The sequence below is a fragment of the Malaclemys terrapin genome, chromosome 2 (assembly GCF_027887155.1).
Source record: "Malaclemys terrapin pileata isolate rMalTer1 chromosome 2, rMalTer1.hap1, whole genome shotgun sequence".
Taxonomy (NCBI): Eukaryota; Metazoa; Chordata; order Testudines; family Emydidae; genus Malaclemys; species Malaclemys terrapin.
Window position 1 is genome coordinate 147,560,207 of NC_071506.1, and position 18,539 is coordinate 147,578,745.

At 42.1% G+C, this 18,539-nt stretch overlaps 1 protein-coding gene across 2 annotated transcripts in view; it reads left to right on the plus strand.

Annotated features, from left to right (window-relative positions):
- Positions 1–18,539, plus strand: part of CDH12 (cadherin 12) — an 864,422-nt gene that overhangs the window by 763,112 nt on the left and 82,771 nt on the right. For both annotated transcript variants that reach the window (XM_054020329.1, XM_054020330.1), the window contains 2 exons: positions 3,483–3,602; positions 8,863–9,030. In XM_054020329.1, the coding sequence (XP_053876304.1) occupies positions 3,483–3,602; positions 8,863–9,030 (288 nt within the window). The remainder of the gene's footprint in view (positions 1–3,482; positions 3,603–8,862; positions 9,031–18,539) is intronic.

Consider the following 18,539-nt stretch of genomic DNA (forward strand, 5'->3'; position numbering starts at 1 on the left):
GTTTATTCAGGTTCCTGTGGAACCCAAATGCACAGTATTTTTACCCAATCCCATGAGTCATCAAGTCCTCAATCACTACAACTTAATACATAGTATATATTTATCCCATAGGTTATGCCCTGGTTTGGTATCAAGATTTATGACTGTGGCTGGATTGAGGATGTGAATTAATGTTCTAGTGTATTGTGAGTAACCTGGGTTGTGTTATATTTTTTTTGGCACTCCTGTTAGTGTAATTAAGCAGTAAGGGGGAAATCTTGCCTTTTCCTCTGCCATGCTAGTGGTCCCTTGGCAGAAGAACCAGTGAAGTTCTACTTTTCAAGGTGGGAGTTGAGGGGCACGATTCAGGAGGCACTATGAAGAATATACCATGCAATCCCTATGCATTCCCCTTCCCTAGTACAGAATTCAGCTTTGTTGGGGTTCCCTGCATTCCAGCAAGTGCTGACAGGTTTGGGACTGGCAGATCCCCTGCTACATAGACCCCTCTCTCTTCATCCCCCTGTTGTGGGAGTCCATGGAAGGTTTTGTATGTATTGTAAAACATGCTGATCCTTATCCTGGCATACAGAGAGAACCTCCATACCCAATGTCTCTCCCCTGACCCCCAGTAGAGCTACATAGCACACATTCTGTTATCTTGATTTTGTATTAGATGAGAAGTTTAGGCATAAATGTCTGAGTATACAGTGCTTCCATAATCATTATATTGAACTATGACTTTGATCTTCTGTGGCACCTCATGGTTTCTAAAATGTGACATTCCCCATCCTTCAGCAAATCAAAACTAACCTCACGGTTCTTCTGAAATGAGTCCAGATGATCTCTGCAGTACTATTTTATTTACTGCATCCCTAATCTTTCCGTTCATTGAAAGTTGACTCTAATTAATGTGCCCTCACCTTGTAAACATGACCAGCATTATTTTATAACTGGTCTTGCTAATCAAATTGCTTTTCATGAACTCTCACACTTTGCCATGATCATCAGTGTAGTACAGAAAAATCTCCTGTGGCACCTTAACATTTTGCTTTGGCCAATGACCATCTGTAAAGGCTGGTCCACACTAAGCCCCCAGTTCGAACTAAGATATGCAACTTCAGCTACGTGAATAACATAGTTGAAGTCGAAGTATCTTAGTTCGAACTTAAAGGTACTTACCGCGGGTCCACACACGGCAGGCAGGCTCCCCCGTCGACTCCACCTACTCCTCTCACGGAGCAGGATTACCGGCGTTGGCGGCGAGCACTTCTGGGATCGATTTATCGCATCTAGACAAGACTTGATAAATCGATCCCAGAAGATCGATTGCTTGCCGCCGAAACAGCGGGTAAGTATAGACATACCCTAAGTGTAGCAAATCTACAAAACTATCCAACAAGAAGTCAATTTATTTTCACTATCAGTTCTACTTCCTCCAGTGATGCTGGCAATCATAATTAGAGTTGTGTGGGAGAGTTTAAAAAAAATCACCTCAAACTTTTCCCTTGACTATATTGGACTATCTTTCACTATCAGATCAGATGTTTATTTTAAAGAAAAATAAACGTTGACATGCATATCACTGTTAGTGCTAGTACAATGATGATGCTTAAAAACTTTCCAATTGCCTTTATAGCTAATAATTTTGCAGCATTTGCAGTATTCCCTGGGTATTGTCTAGGGAATGCCAGGTGTTCTCAAACTTGCTGTAGTATACACCCCATCCTAACAGAAAGATTGTATGATGGACCACCGTGTCATGTGACCTTCCTTCCCATTCACTCCCCCCTCTATAAGTGATTGTTTAACATTATTTTGGCAACTACCACAATTAACTACATGGAGGAATAATATGAAAGTAATATACTTTTGCATCAGAAACATGGAGGGATAGCCAGTTTGCTCTCTGTATACCACCCCAAAGTTCTCTTCAGACCACCATTTTACAACTACTTCTCAATGTGACACAGAGGGGAAATGGAGTAAACTTACTCTATGAGTACCCCTATATGTATGGACACAAGGCAGACTATCTTACTGTAAACACGCCTGATATAAGTGTCAGATAAAGCTATATAAAAACAAGTACTCTATTTCTGCAGTATTCCTATCTGAAGCTGACCAAGGCAGGTAGATGAAACAAAACTCAAGCCTTGATTTCAAACCCAGCTTAGTGAATAGATTACTTTGTTAATTCTAAAATGTACAGACTCCTTTTTGGACTTGTATTCTAGCACTAGAAAGTTTTCTTCTAGGAGGCCGCGCTCTAATTCTCATGGTATTTTGTGGTCTGGCTGCAGGCAGATCAGGTGGTTGTCTGCCTAAATACTGGTTTCAATGCCAGCTTATAAATTTTACTTTGCAAATGCCAGTTGGGTGCAAAAATGTTGGTTTTGCACATGCCATGAGCTGTGTCTAGCTTTCAACATGCACTTTAGGCACCCACATTCTAAATCTGGCACCATATTTTCACCAGTGTCCATTTTATGTGTGAAGGGAAGATTTTTGTAAATAAATAAATTTCTTCAAAGGTCTGATGCTATTGGTAATGGCAAAATGCCCATGGCAGGAGCAGGAGCAGGCCCCCAGCACTTTTAATATGTCTTTTCAGGCTTGGAGAAATCTTATTATTATTATTATTATTATTATTATTGTAAGTGAGGTCTTTAGAACTAATATTATTCGTAAACATAACTGTAGAATCCCTGTTATTAGAAACAAGGGAGACAGATGACACTAAAGTGCTTGATACCCCCACTAAGTTGGAAACCAGAGTTTCCATGGTGAGCAGATATACAAAAGTAAGCAATATTTGTGGCTGTGTTACTAAACCTGTGGACAAAGAGGTCCAAATACACAATCTTGTCTAAAATTAAGAGCCTATATCCAAATGTAGACACCTAAATATGTGGCTTGTTTTTCAGTGGTGGTGAGCACTCTCATGAACATCAGCAAACCCTGCTGATGATCTTGGTTTGCAAAGTGTGGGGGCTCCCAAGTTGCATTTGGAGTTTGGTGTCTATACAAATCCAAACGCTCAAAGCCAGACTGGTAAACTGTATGGTCCCAAGTGAGTGTGGTTAAAACTGTCAAAGCACACAAGAAATACCCTCTTCTCTAGCTCCCTCCCTCCCTTGCCTTTAGACATCTCTTGAAGGGGAAATTGATTATCCTGTTACTCCCACACCTATTTACATTTCCAAGGGTGGGCAACTGGCTTGCTTTCCCGCACATCACCCCTCCCCTCCAACTTGCTGGTAAATGTCTTCTGAAGAGTGGATGCCTGCCCACCTTGCCTTCCCTTCCCCGTCTGCTGCAACTGCTACTTACATTTATGTCAGTGTGGTGCTGAAACATTACATTGTTCTTTTCCTGTTTCCAAAGAAGCAAGAGCTACAGCAAATGCCCTCATCAAAAGGGGCTAAGCTATATATATGTCAGCAATATTCCTGATCTTTGTTTTCTTTTGGAAATTAAAACAGCTGTATTTTTTTTTCTAGGTGCATATGTGCTTCAGGTTAAAGCTACAGATGCTGACGATCCAACATACGGAAACAGTGCCAGAGTGGTTTATAGCATTCTTCAGGGGCAACCATACTTCTCCATTGATCCTAAGACAGGTAAATGTTTCATCAGCAACAATATTATCATTTCCCTTTCAAACATTTAAATTTTGATTAAACATCCAAGTGGGCAGCATTATTGGGGTGTATAGAAATAAATACCTAATGCTCTGATACACCCAAAGGCCAATATGTAGTCATATATTTGCTTTGTACGCAGGCTGGGTTTTGAATAAATTTCAACCTGCCACATAGTTTGGAATGTTTAAAGTATGTATGTGTTGAAGAGGTCTTTCCTGAGGCACTCTTACTTCCACATTGTTAAGATTACTTCTGTCTTTAAGTACTGTTCAGTCTGTGTGTTCTCTCTTTTTTTTCCTGGATGTTTTGACTCCAAATCTCAAGTCTTCATCACGTTGACTCAATTTGCAGTCCGCTTGCCTAGAATGAAGAATACTTTAGCAGTGATTCTTGTGCTGCATGTTTTTAATTAGAGAATGTGGACAGCTGATTGGTCCCTGCCCTCTTCTTTTGCTGGGGCACAGGATATTGGTCTGAGGTTGTTAGATGTGTTGGCAGAGGAGAAAGGGAGACTGCAATATTTTATCGTGTTCTATATTTTTAAATGCCATTCCTGTTTCTATATTTAATAATTCAGTCAAAGAACCAAGAATGTACACACTAAATGCTACAAACTATATCTTTAATGTGTACAGGAATAGTCACCCATATGCCCCTTTCAGCAAATGGAATTTCTTCTCCCAGTGAAGCTGTACTTGAATGTCAGATGGCATGTTAAAGACTTTCTCACAGATTAATCAATAATTGAAGATGGGAGATGCACGACACTGTTAGTGCAGAATCTCCAAAGGTCACGTTCCTCTGTCACATGGTCCATTTAGCAGTAGATCATATTGCAGGCTGGCTCGATGACTCTACTTTGAAAATCAAAATCTGACTTTTTCAGACACCTGGAAAAAAATCTTAACCTTAATGCTTCTTTTTGGATTAAATCTTGTGGGAAATGGAGAGGAATTTAAAAGCGAACTGAAAAGCTTTAACCAGCCACAAGCTGAATTCAGGTGTCTATATTTCTCATGTTTCAGAGTAGCAGCCGTGTTAGTCTGTATCCGCAAAAAGAAGAACAGGAGTATTTGTGGCACCTTAGAGACTAACAAATTTATTAGAGCATAAGCTTTCGTGGACTACAGCCCACTTCTTCGGATGCTCATGTAACACTTGATGATATCCCCATCAGCATTCCCTGAATTGTTTTAGCTCTTTGGGGTATATGCTGCCTTTTGTTACTCAGTATTGAGTGGAGCAGATGGGCAAAGCTTACACAAGAAGAGCCCTGGAAAGTCATGCAGAGGGGAAATCTCATATATCACACATCCACCATCAACCCCTCTGAACATGCTACTCAAGTGGAACTTATATCAGAAATGAGCATATAGATTAATGCTACTCTGAGCAACATTAACTTGCAATATACAAGGGTATATGCAAGCCTCTAGAGGGGTTATATTCACACCAAGGGAACTGCTCACTAGGGTTACCATTCGTCCGGATTCCCCCGGACATGTCCGGATTTTTGAACTAAAAATAGCGTCCGGGGGGAATTTGTTAATGTCCGGACTTCCCCCCCCCACATGCAGAGCACGCGCGGCTAACAGGGCAGCCGGATGGTGCCACTTACATGTGGCTCCGACAGCGAGAGAGAGTCCCTCCTCCCCCTGCAGCATAGCTCACTCACTCCCTCCCTGCATTCGCCTCCGGCAGTCTGGAGCTCCTCCCCCGCTGCTGTCCAGCATACCGGAGAACGGCTCAGACAGTTCCTGAGCAAGCTCCCAGAGAGCCCTTAGGCTAACCGAAGGCCAACGACAAGGGAGCCAGGGGGTTGGAGAAGGGGCAGGGAGGTTCTAGAGGGGGCAGTCAAGAGATGGGGGGGTCGGGAGTTGGGGGGGGCTTTCTGGGGGTGTGGATAAGGTTTTGGGCAGTCAGGGTACAGGTAGGGGGTAGGGTCCTGGGGGCAGTTTGGGGGGTCTTAGGAGGGGGCAGTTAGGGGACAAGAGGCAGGGAGGCTTAGGTAGGGGGTGGGGTTCTGGAGGGCAGTTAGGAGCAGGGGTCCCAGGAGGGGGCAGTCAGGGGACAAGGAGCGGGGGGGGGGTGTTGGGAGTTCTGAGGGGGGGCTGTCAGGGGGCAGGAGTGGGGAGAGGGATCGGAGCAGTCAATGGGACAGGGAGCAGAGGGGTTTAGATGGGTCGGGAGTTCTGGGGGGGGCTGTCAGGGGGTGGGGAGTGGTTGGATGGGGCGTGGGAGTCCCAGGGGTCTGTCTGGGGGTGGGGGTGTGGATAAGGGTTGGAGCAGTCAGGGCACAGGTAGGGGGTAGGGTCCTAGGTGGCCAGTTAGGATGGGGGGAGGGTCTCAGGAGGGGGCAGTCAGGGGACAAGGAGCGGGGGGGAGGGTTGGGAGTTCTGAGGGGGGCGGGAAGTGGGTGGGACAGGGGCGGGGCCAGGGCAGGACAGGGGCAGGGCTCCGCCCATCCTCTTTTTTGCTTGCTGAAATATGGTAACCCTACTGCTCACATTAGTATTAACTCATGAACTTCCTTACAAGATCAGATGCAGAGGTTCACATCCTCCATGTGGGCAGACCCCTGACTCTCCATTAATATCACTGGAGGGCAGTCCAGGTGCAAGGCCTATCTGCATAGAATTCATGATAGGAGCTTATACTTGTCAGTCTGTTGGCAACGTCAGGGACATTGTATGTCAGTTCACATTCAATATCTGTATTCCTTGCAAAAAAACCAACCAACCAACCAACCCCCCCGCCCAAAAAAACCCCTATAAATATTATTCAATTCTGCGGTCCTCTTGGTTAACGCTAAAATATTTAAAATGGTAAAAGCTGGGAACATTCAGTGCAGTGCTGAATCCATGTAGATCTGTTCATTACAATAAGCCTTGATTTCAAAATTCTAATACTTTTTGTGAAGAGGAAGAAGAAATGCAATGGCTTCTTTCCCGTTAATCATTACTCCATATAATGATTTGCTCTAGCGAGATTCTTAAATGTGCTCGCTGAAACATCCTTATAGACACATGCCTTTTATAGAAAAGGTTGTTCTTCATTTTTATTTAGTCTTTTAATATAGAGTGCAAAGTGAAGGAAAAATATTGCCATTGGACTATTTTTGACATTTAAATTATTCTCATTGATTTTTATTGGAGACAGAAATCTCTTATGGGAAAAGCTACAGAATGCTTCCAACTTCCAGACAGGAAAAGCAGTGGGTGATTAGGCACTTCACTGCTAGAGTGACAGCCAATTGTTTATGTACTGTAATCTATTAGGAAGATTTTTAACAGATTTAAAACTAATCAATGTTATCTTAAAAAAATAATGTAAAAATCAAGGTGAACTGCACCTCTAGTTCGTGAAATATTTTCTGCTTGTTCCATGGAGTGCTGAACACCTCCATTTTATTTATTTATTTAACTATTATTATTTTGCTTTCTTCTGTTAGTATAACAAGGGGAACAATTAATTTTCAAAGTTGTTTACTCCCTGGACTTGAGTATAAGAAATACGTTGTAAAACATTTCAGGATGTAAAATCATGGACCGGGGAAGAGGTTCCAGTGGAAACCTGATAGTGTTGTTCCAATTTACAAAAGGACTTTGCCACTAACAAAAAATTGAAAATACTTCCCTTTCCGTTTTCAGTCTCTCATGACTCCCATTTTTAATGATGCTAGTTGGGCTTTTTACTATTTTATTCACTTTTTAAATATGTATTTTCTGTTATTTTTATAATCCTGGAGCTTTAACCTCCAGGAGTTCTACCTTGAAAAGTGGAACCTTTTGAATAGCATTGAGTTTTTGAAAATAAAAGAATCACAACCCTTGTTTCAAGACTATGTACACATGTGCTTAATTGTTTCAGACATTAGTTATTATTTAGTGCCTTAACTGCCATGCTGAGGAAGAAGTCAGTACATTATTTTCAATAATTGTTACTATTATCATCAATGTTACAAATGAAAGAAAACTTCATTCTTATACAATCAATTTATTAGGAATTTTTGATCAGTTGAACCAGTGGTGAATCCAAGCCAAAGTTATTTTTAGACTCCTAACAAGCGTTATAAACTAATTGATTCCATTCTTACTGGTTGACACACGAGTTAATTGCCAAAGAAATAACAAGCATCCCAAGAAAGATGTTTTTTTCTTATCACTCTGTGTACATTGTAACAAAAGGGAAAAAGACAGATTTTAAAACCAACCAGTCTAATGTTCATAGATAATAATTTCTGAAATAATAATAATCCCTCTCCAACTGGCTTATTTTGTAACTACACAGGCTGTCTGCATTAAACTGCCTGCATCGAACCATTTCTGAGAGATATTGTTTAATTATATTGCATTATACAGTGTTGGCTTCTGACAAGGTAACATATCTTTTCCCATGATTTTGGTCACAGGATCCTACATTTTTAACATAACTGAAAGAACACTGTAGAAGGTGTCGTTAGATGCCAACTGTTCAAAATCACTCAAGATTAAAACACAGTTGATTAATGACTAATTGTGTGTTTGCAACTGCAGGTAGGATATTTACCATACCCTATTCAAAAAGCGCCTGAGCATTTTCAGTAATCGCTGTATCAGATGAACAGCGATACATTTTGTAACCAAACACTACTTTTTGTACAGAAGGGACGTTGTTTTGTCCAATGGAAGCTCACTACTTTGGTGGTGATAGTGGATGTTTTGTTTCAAATGCAGGAGAGGCATAGAGACAGTCTGAGAAGTAGTGATGTCTACTCACCTCTTTCTACTTTTTTTTTTGTCCATCCTTCACCCCTTCTTCTCCCACTCATGTCTCTGTGCTTTTATCCACATTGCCCTTTATGCCTTTTCCATTTTAATGTGTGAGACATTCACTCTCTTCTCATTCACATCCCTAGTCAAAATACACTTGTCAGTCTTAATCCACCCTCCAAAAGGTTGTTTATTTAAAGTGAGGCGGGGGAGACAGGCCCTGAAATACTACTGTGTAATCAAGCTTCCTTCTGGTCACCCATTGAAATCAATGTGAGTCTCTCTCTGGGAGCTGCTGACTGCTGGGCTTTTTTAGAAATCTGCGCACTTCATTCAGGTGTCTAAATGGGAAATGCCAGTTGATGAACTCTTTGAGGAATCTGACCATCAGCATACATAGGAAAGAATATTATTCTGTAAACAAAACCTTTGCCAAGGCTTTGGTTTATATGTATTGTGTTTCTCTTTTCTTTTTTTCCTCCAAGGTGTAATAAGAACAGCTTTGCCAAACATGGACAGAGAGGTCAAAGAACAATATCAAGTCCTCATCCAAGCCAAGGATATGGGAGGACAGCTGGGAGGATTAGCTGGAACTACCACTGTAAACATAACTCTCACCGATGTCAATGACAACCCACCCAGGTTTCCCAAGAGTATGTTTTATTTTACATACACTAATTTCAAAAGGAGTGCCATTTATAACATCAATGTGAAGACACCCTTAAATAATTTCTTGGGTTGGAGGTCAGACAGAAGGGAACCCTAATGCATGATGGAAAAGTATGGAATGGATCTTTGCTAAGACAAGAACTGTTTTAAAGAACACAAGGTCCAATCTTGCAAGGTGCCAAACATCCAGTGGGAAATGAAGATATGCAGGATCTTGCAAGATCAGGCCCATAGCTGGTAGCAGTTATTTTTTTTTATAACATCAGTTTGGGGCATATATTTCATCCAGGTAAAGCTGATATTACTCTTTAAATGACTCCTGATTATAAACGTATTACACTCGAGGGTGGGTCAGACTTTTCTGACCTTTTTATTAAAGGCATAAGGTGGCATTTCTCAAAGAAATAATATTTGGTAAAAGTACTACGAGTCAGAATAACTGTTGTCATAAGCAGGTGCAACTCTGTTGTGCCATCTGGGCCCATTGAGGTTAAGTCTGTACTGGAAAATATTCATGGAATCAGAATAGAGATCATGTACCAAAGATCTTTATATAAATTAGTTGAAATCAGGCTTTTCAGAAATGTGCTCATTTAAAAAAGATTGTTTGATAGGGCGGTGATTTTCAGAAGCACTAGGACGTGCAGATCTTTTTGAAATTATTGGAGTTGTCAGTGATCAGGAAGTCTGAAAATCGAGCCCTGGGTATTTATTCAAAACACTAAACTTTGCAAACATGTAGCAATTGTAAACTTCGGTAGTCATGCCAAACTATTAGGGTGGGATTCACAAACCTATTTAGGCACCCAACTCTTTCTGGTTTCAATGGGAGACAGGAATCTAATTACCTTGATGAATCCTGCCCTTAGTCACTAAATGACAGTCAACAAGACAAACTTCTATTATTAGATTAGAATATTTGAATGAACAATTTAGTGATGGCACAGGAGTGTTGGTTTTGCCACTATTTGTATGGTTCTATCTTGTTTTGATTACATTTCTACATGATGAGGAATCCATAACATACTGTAATTACATATAACTGGCTTTTTGGTGACATAGACTCCAGATCACACCTATGTCTTCATGAAACTGTTGTTTTCTCTCAAACATTTGTTCTTCCCAACTTCGGGAATGGAATTCACTGCATTTCTGGAACGATCCCAGTTCACAAAGCCCTTCTTCCAGCAGATTTTCAGTACCTTTGACTCTGCTGCTATGGGCTTTAGTCACCCCCCCCCCCCCCAAAATTACTTTATAATGTGACCATTTGACTTAATAGACTGAAACATTTCAAAGTACAAAGGAACAAAATATACTTTAAAAAAATAGAGATACCAGGAGATTATTTTTTACACTTCCAGGAAGACAGCTTTAAATTTCTTATTTCATACGTATACTACAGTGATGACTTTTTAGTCCAGTCAAGGCTGGGTGCAGTGGTTAAAATATCAGCAGATCACATTTCTCCTCTCCTCTGCATACTGAGAGTTGTAAAGCTTTTCTCTCTTATTATATCAAATGTCAGAAGTTAATTAATAACAATAGCTCTTGATGAAACAGAAGGGAATAATATCTGAGGTGCACAATGTGTAATGGAAGTAACATGTATTTATTATGGCCAAAGGCTAAAATGTGAGAGAATGATATGGGGTATTCCTTTCCAATAAGGACTTGCATAATCAGGGGTAACCACATCACTGAAACAGTCTTTATTGGGTGTGTCACAGAAGAAACAGATTTAGTTTAAGGAAAAGTAATTACTGCTTTTTCAGAACAGTAATAGCAAAAGCTCTGCTTAATGGGGACTCTCCCATCGGCATAATAGCTATAGCCTCTCACAGAGGTGGATTAGCATCAGTGTGAGAATTTCTTCCACAGACATAGCGCTGTCTACACCAGCGCTTAGGCCATTCTAACTACGTCGTTCAAAGGTGTGCATTTTTCACATCCCTGAGGGACGTAGTTATACCAGAGTAATTTTGTAGTGCGGACCTCTCCTCAATCTGGACACCCACTAGAGATGGATTCGTCACTCACAGAGGTGTGATTCTCAAAGTACTTAGGTGCATCACTCCTATTGAAATCAGTGAGTTAGACACCTAAGTACCTTTGTGAATCCCACCCTGGCTTGTTACAATTAATGTATTTCTAGTGCATATTTTTTGTTTGTTGTTAAGCCTCCATATTAGGCCCAGGCCTTCAAGGCCCTGAATGCCCTCATCTATTTCAATAGGAATTGATAAATATATGGTGGGTGACATAGTATCTTTTATTGGACCAACTTCTGTTGGTGAAAGAGACAAGATTTCAAACTCTACAGAGCTCTTCAAGTCTGGGAAAGGTAATCAGAATGTCACAGCTAAATACAAGATGGAAGACATTAGTAAACATAAGGAGTTAACAAGTTGCAAGAAACCATTCAAGATGAAGTGGGCAATTAACACCTTTGCTGTCATAGGTAGGACAAAGGAGGGTTAATGGATTACAGATTGTTGTAATGAGAGACAAAACCAGTGTCTTTATGGAGTCCATGATCCATGGCAATTGAGGCATTTGGCATCTCAAAGTTGCTCAGGACCATGCAAAATTGGGTCCATTAATGGACAACTTCTCTTGTTGCCAAAGATGCTGTACACCACACTATTCTATAGAGTGAGAAACTATTCATTATGATAGGGGAGGGGATAGCTCAGTGGTTTGAGCATTGGCCTCCTAAACGCAGGGTTATGAGTTCAATCTTTGAGGGGTCCATTTAGGGATCTGGGGCAAAAATCGGGGTTGGTCCTGGTTTGAGTAGGGGGTTAGACTAGATGACCTCCTGAGGTCCCTTCCAACCCTGATATTCTATGATACAGTAAGGTTTAGGCTTATTTTCTGAATTCAGTTAGGACTTTTTTCCCCCCAACAAAAGCGAGACAGTGTATATTATTAATACTAGGAAGGAACTTTACACTGATAATGCGGCTCTATAGCCAAAATGCTTCTGAAATAAATGTAGTCAAACTTTACTAATTCTGGGTCACTGAGCACGAAAAAGATGCTTAAAATTGTTGATTGGCTCTAGTTTTCAAGATATGCTATTGGGTCAGTATATACACAACACTTGACTTGGGAATGGCGGAGGATAAGTGAGTTATAAAGGGAAGGGATCTCAATTTAAACCAGAAATGACTAAAATACATCTTTGACTGGATCTATGAATAAATCTGTGACTGGGTTTCGACAGTACTTGCTTTTTAGGCAAAACGATGATGCAATCTGAAGCTGGTATTGCGTCATACATGATATGAATTGCATCATGTTATTCCTAGAAGTCATGGATGATGCAATCATAACGAAACTTACATCACTCTGCTGAACAAATTGCCCTAGAAATCATACAGTGTCATGTTCACTTATTTGTCAGTGTTTGATTTTGCAAGGGGACACATTTATGTTTAGCCAAAGTGATCAGAGATGCCTTGTACTGGTGTGAACAGTGCAGATAACTTCTGCTATGTTTGTGGTGAAGTGACTTTTGCATCACAAAAGCGCAGTATACCCATTATGGTTAAGAATGCCTATCACTTTTATTTTGGCTGCAAAATTGGAGATCAGGACAAGAGGTGGGCCCCACACGTATGCTGCAACACTTGTGCAACAAATCTTCGCCAGTGGCTGAACAGGAAAAGGAAATCTATGCCTTTGGCAGTGCCAATGATTTGGAGAAAGCCAACAGATCATACCAGCAATTGTTACTTCTGCATGGTGCCTCTAGTTGGGAAAGGTGTGTCAAAGAAGAAAAAGTGGACTGTGCATTATCCAAACATTCCATCAGCTATACACCCAGTACCCCACTGAGAAGGGCTGCCGGATCCTGATGCACCAGAATCAGTCTCACTTGTGTCAGACAAGGAAGAGGAAGAGGAAGAAAGTTCTGGTCCTGAACCATCAATGTCCCAGAACCCACATTTTCTCCCATCCTCCTCCTCTGAACCACACCTCATAACACAAGGTAAACTGAATGACCTTGTCAGGGATTTGGAACTACCCAAGAGTAAGGCAGAGCTGTTGGGCTCCAGACTAGAGCAGTGGAATCTCCTGGCAGGTGATGTTAGGGTTTTCATGTTCCGTGACCGTCAAAAGGATCTTGTCCTATTCTTGTCCCATTCTTCTTCATGGAAGGTGATCTTGTAGCCTGCAACAACATTGATGGTATGATGGCAGCCCTCAACATCGTTCACGATCCAGATGAGTAGAGACTGTTCATTGATTCATCGAAGACGAGTCTTAAAGCTGTTTTACTGCATAATGGCAATGTTTTGCCATCAATTCCAGTTGGTCATGCAGTCCATATGAGGGAAACCTATGACAAACAACTTTTGAGGTGCATAAACTATGACCAACATCAGTGGCAGCTTTGTGGCGATTTGAAGGTTGTTGCTCTCTTGCTTGGTCTGCAGACTGGATACACAAAGTACTGCTGTTTTCTCTGCGAATGGGATAGTCGTGCAAGAGATTCCCACTACATCAAGAAAGATTGGCCACTCCGACAGTCATTGGAGCCTGGGAGGAAAAGTGTTCAGCATCCACCACTTGTTGAATCAAGAAAGATTTTGTTACCACCCTTACATATCAAGCTGGGTCTGATGAAGAACTTTGTCAAGGCCATTGACAAAACACAAGCAGCTTTCAGGTACCTCTGTGGAAAATTTCCAAGGTTAAGTGAAGCTAAGATAAAGGAAGGTGTCTTTGTTGGTCCTCGGATTGGTGAACTTCTTCGAGATGATGCATTTGACCATGCACCGAGTGGCAAGGAAAAGATGGCATGGAAAACCTTCCAGTTAGTGGCAATAAATTTTGTCGGAAACAACAAGGCAGACAACTGCAGGTTGTTGGTTGAAAACCTCCTCAAGGCATACAAAAGCCTTGGTTGCAACATGTCACTAAAGAGACATTTTTTTCCACCGAACTGCGGAGCAGTGAGCGACAAGTGATTTCACCAGGACATTGCAACAATGGAGAAATGCTATCAGGGCAAATGGAGCCCATCAATGCTTGCAGACTATTGCTGGACAGTGACAAGAGATGCTCCATTTAATGAATAAAAGAAACAAGCCAAGAAGTGCCGAGTAGACACTGAATAGGACTAAACTATGTACATAATAGTTTTTTGCCTTTTGTTTCATAATAAATTTTATTTATATAACCCTTTTGCTGATTTTTAAAGTGTTGTATAAACAGGACAGGTGAAATATTCACATGAAAAGACCTAGGTTTACAATTTATGATTAAAACTCTACTATCTACACAATATACATAGACATAAAATGTAAAAACTTAAATATCTCAGAAAGAGTAGTCAGTTGTTTTAATTGTCATATTTGAATTCAGCACATCAAAATACATAATAAATAGCACATTTTATCTCTGAAGCAGACGACTTCTCAAAAATTGTAGACCAGTGTAAATAATGGATTTTAAGCTTGCCAAAAAAATTTCAGGCACACACCACATTCATTTCACTGAGGCTCCTTAAAAGAGCAAGATGGGTTTAGACAGTTTCTAGAGATGAAAGATCATTGACTGTCTTGCAGAACATGGCATTTTTATTTAGGAAATACACCTTTGAAAGTATTCAACAGACAAGTTCCATCTTGTGTATTTTTATGTAATGAAGGTGGACCAGTGAGAAAACAGGAAAACCTTGAAGCATTATACGTCTGTGATTGAGCTGTTTGAGCTGCAGGTAACTCTTGACCCACATTTTGGAAAGCAAGATAACCTGCTTCCATGGACTTTCACATAACTGGAATGATGAATGGTTTTAAAGTTTACATTAGTAGGAATAGGTTTCCATAGGAGTTACACATGTCTATTATGACTAACTCTTCTGATCATGCTGCCATTCTAAATTACTGGGCATGATTTGTAGATAAAGACAGAATACATTTGTAAACATGGAGACCATCCGCTCAGATCCAAAAGTCCTTTATATTACCAAAGAGGCGAGGGAGTGAAAATGTGTGCATCTTCAGTAGAATAATGCTGATGTCTGGAACAATTTAATCAAGAATGTGAGGTAATACATCCTCAGGATGAGACTTTGGATGGAGGAGACTGAGGGTCTTAAAAACACTTTTAAAATGTTACCGTTGCACAGCTGAGCCTCTGTAGCACTTCAACGTAGACACTACCTAAGTCAATGAGAGGGGTTCCCTCATCAGGAGGTAGGTAATCCTCCTTCCTGAGATATGGTAGTTTAGGCCTGGACTACACTATGAGGTTAGGTCGAATTTAGCTGCATTAGGTCGATTTTATAAGGAATGCGTCTACACAACCAACCCCGTTCTGCTGACCTAAAGGGCTCTTAAAATCGACTGCTGTACTCCTTGGATGAGGCGAATATCGCTAACATCAACCTACTTGGATCAAATTTGGGGTACTGTAGATGCAGCACTGTACAATTAGATGGTATTGGCCTCTGGGAGCTATCCCAGAGTGCTCCAATGTGACCGCTCTGGAGAGCGCTTTCAACTCTGATGCACTAGCCAGGCACACAGGAAAAGCATCAGGAACTTTTGAATTTCATTTCCTGTTTGGTCAGCATGGTGAGCTTAGCAGAACAGATTGGGGGAACACCATGGATGGAACGGGAGACACTGGATCTGATTGCAGTATGGGGAGAAGAATCTGTGCAGGCAGAACTCCGATCCAGCATAAGAAATGCTGATATATATGCTAAAATTGCACAGGGCATGATGGAGAGAGGCTACACCAGGGACACACAGCAGTGCCACATGAAAATTAAGGAGCTCAGAAAAGCCTACCAAAAGACAAAGGAGGCAAATGGTCACTCTGGGTCAGAGCCCCAGACATGCCACTTCTATGATCAGCTTCTTGCCTTTTTAGAGGGGGACCCTACCACTACCCAACTCTGTCCGTGGACACATGCAAGGTGGCAGCCTCATGCAACACGGAGGAGGATTTTGTGGTGAAGAAGAGGAGGAAGAGGAGGAGAATGTGCAGCAGGCAAGTAGAGAATCCGTTCTCCCCAGCAGCCAGGACCTTTTCCTCACTCTGGAGCCAATACCCTCCCAGGGCGAATTGTTCCCGGACACTGAAGGCGGAGAAGGCACCTCAGGTGAGTGCACATTTGTAACTACACTACAGGGGTTAAAAGCAATTGTGTTTAATGTTTGATTTGCCCTGAACAATTGGGATGCATTGGCGGCCAGTACAGCTACAGAAAAGTCTGTTAACGTGTCTGAAGATGAAGCGGGAATCCTCCAGGGACATCTCCATGAAGCTCCCCTGGAGCTCTTTGCAGAAGGTTTCTGGAGAGGACTGCCTTATTTCGTCCTCCATGGTAGGACACTTTACCACTCCAAGCCAGTAGAAAGTAGTCTGGAATCATTGCAGCACAAGGCATGGCAGCAAATGGTCCTGGGTTTTAGTTGCATTCATGCAACATTCAGTCTTTATCTTTCTGTGTCAGCCTCAGGAGAGTGATATCATTCATGGTCACCTGGTTGAAACAGGGGAATTTTTGTAAGGGAACAGTAATCCCCTCTGTTTGGTGATCCCTGGCATATTAGACCCCAGTTATGCTGGGCTGTTTGCATTTGGCTAAAAGGGATCATCCTGGAGAATAGCCATGTGGTGGGCAAGTGTGTGTGCTTCACTTTCACCCCAAAACCACAGCCCCTCCTTTTAAATGACAAACCCAACCGGCATTGGTTGCTATGGGGAAGGAGGGAGCTGCAGTTTTAAACCATTCCCTCCACATTATGAACGTAGAAGAAGCCAACCCTGCCTACCCTTTGACTTACCATGGCTGCCTGGAAACAGAGAGAGAGAGAGAGAGATGGATGTCACTATACTGGCAGGCAATCTATGGAAAGGGCAAAATATGACCTGGTACATAAAACACATGTGCTGGCTGCTGTGAATTGCTTGATTCACTGTGAAAGAGTCTCCCTTTTGTTCTCAGAAGTGTATCTTCTTAAATTCTACTCTCCCTTTCCCCTGCCACCCCCTGCAGCTGCAAATGTTTCTATGCTCCCCGTATCAACTCCGTCCCTCAGGTTATCACAGATTGGAAGGCAAAAAAAAAAAAAAAAAAAAAACTCGCAATGACATGTTTTCAGAGCTCATGCAGTTCACCCGCACTGATTGGGCACAGCTGAATGCATGGAGGTATTCGGTGGCAGAGGCCAGGAAAGCATACAGTGAGCATGATCGGAACATGCAGAAGGAGACGCCAAGGCTAACGAAGGACCAAACGGACATGCTGAGGCACCTGGTGGAGCTGCAGGAAAGGCAACTAGTATACAGAACCCTGCTGCATCCATTGTGTAACTGCCTGCCCTCCTCACCAAGTTCCGTATCCTCCTCACCCAAATGCCCAAGAATGGGGCAGGGGAGAGGCTCCAGGCACCCAGCCACTCAACTCCAGGGGATGGCCCAAGCAACAGAAGACTGTCAAAGACAAACCCACACAGCTATCACACCATAGGCTGGTCAGTCATGAAACTGTTTTTCAAAGCCTCTGATACACAGCGCACCTTGGTGTGCTTGTCTAATTGCCCTGCTGTCTGGCTGTTCAAAATTGGCTGCCAGGCAGTTTGCTTCAACCTCCCACCCCACCATAAACGTTTCCCTCCTTACTCTCAGAGATATTATGGAGCACACAGCAAGGAGCAATAACAATGGGAATATTGCTTTCGCTGAGATCTAACCTACTCAGCAAACAGCACCAGCACCCTTTTAAATGTCCCAAGGCACATTCTACCACCATTCTGCACTTGCTCAGCCTATAGTTGAACTGCTCTCCAGCCTGCCTGTGTACAGTTTCATGAGCCCTGGGAGCAAGGGGTAGGCTGAGTCCCCAAGAATATCTATTGGCATTTCAACATCCCCAACAGTAATTTTCTGGTCTGGGAAGAAAGTACCTTCTTGCAGCTTTTCAAACAGCCCAGATTTCCGAAAGATGCGAACATCATGCACCTTTCCCGACTGTCCCACATTGATGTTGATGAAATGGCCCTTGTGATTCACCAGTGCTTGCAACACCATTGAGAAGTAACCCTTGCGGTTGATGTGCTGTTTGGCAAGATGGTCTGATGCCAAGATAGGCGGAACATATATCCCTATCACCCCACCACAGTTAGGGAACCCCATTGCAGCAAAGCCATCCACTATGACCTGCACATTTCCTAGAGTCACTACCTTTGTTAGCAGAAGGTTATTGATTGCCTTGGCTACTTGGTTCACAGCAGCCCCAACGATAGATTTGCCCACTCTGAATTGATTCCCGACTGACTGGTAGCAGTCAGGTATTGCAAGTTTTCACAGGGCTATTGCCACTCGCTTCTCAACTGTCAGGACAGGTCTCATCTTGGTATTCCTGCACTTCAGGGAAAGCAACTCACAAATTTCCATGAAAGTGGCCTTATGCATGCAAAAGTTTTGCAGCCACTGTGAATCATCCCATACCGGCAACACAATG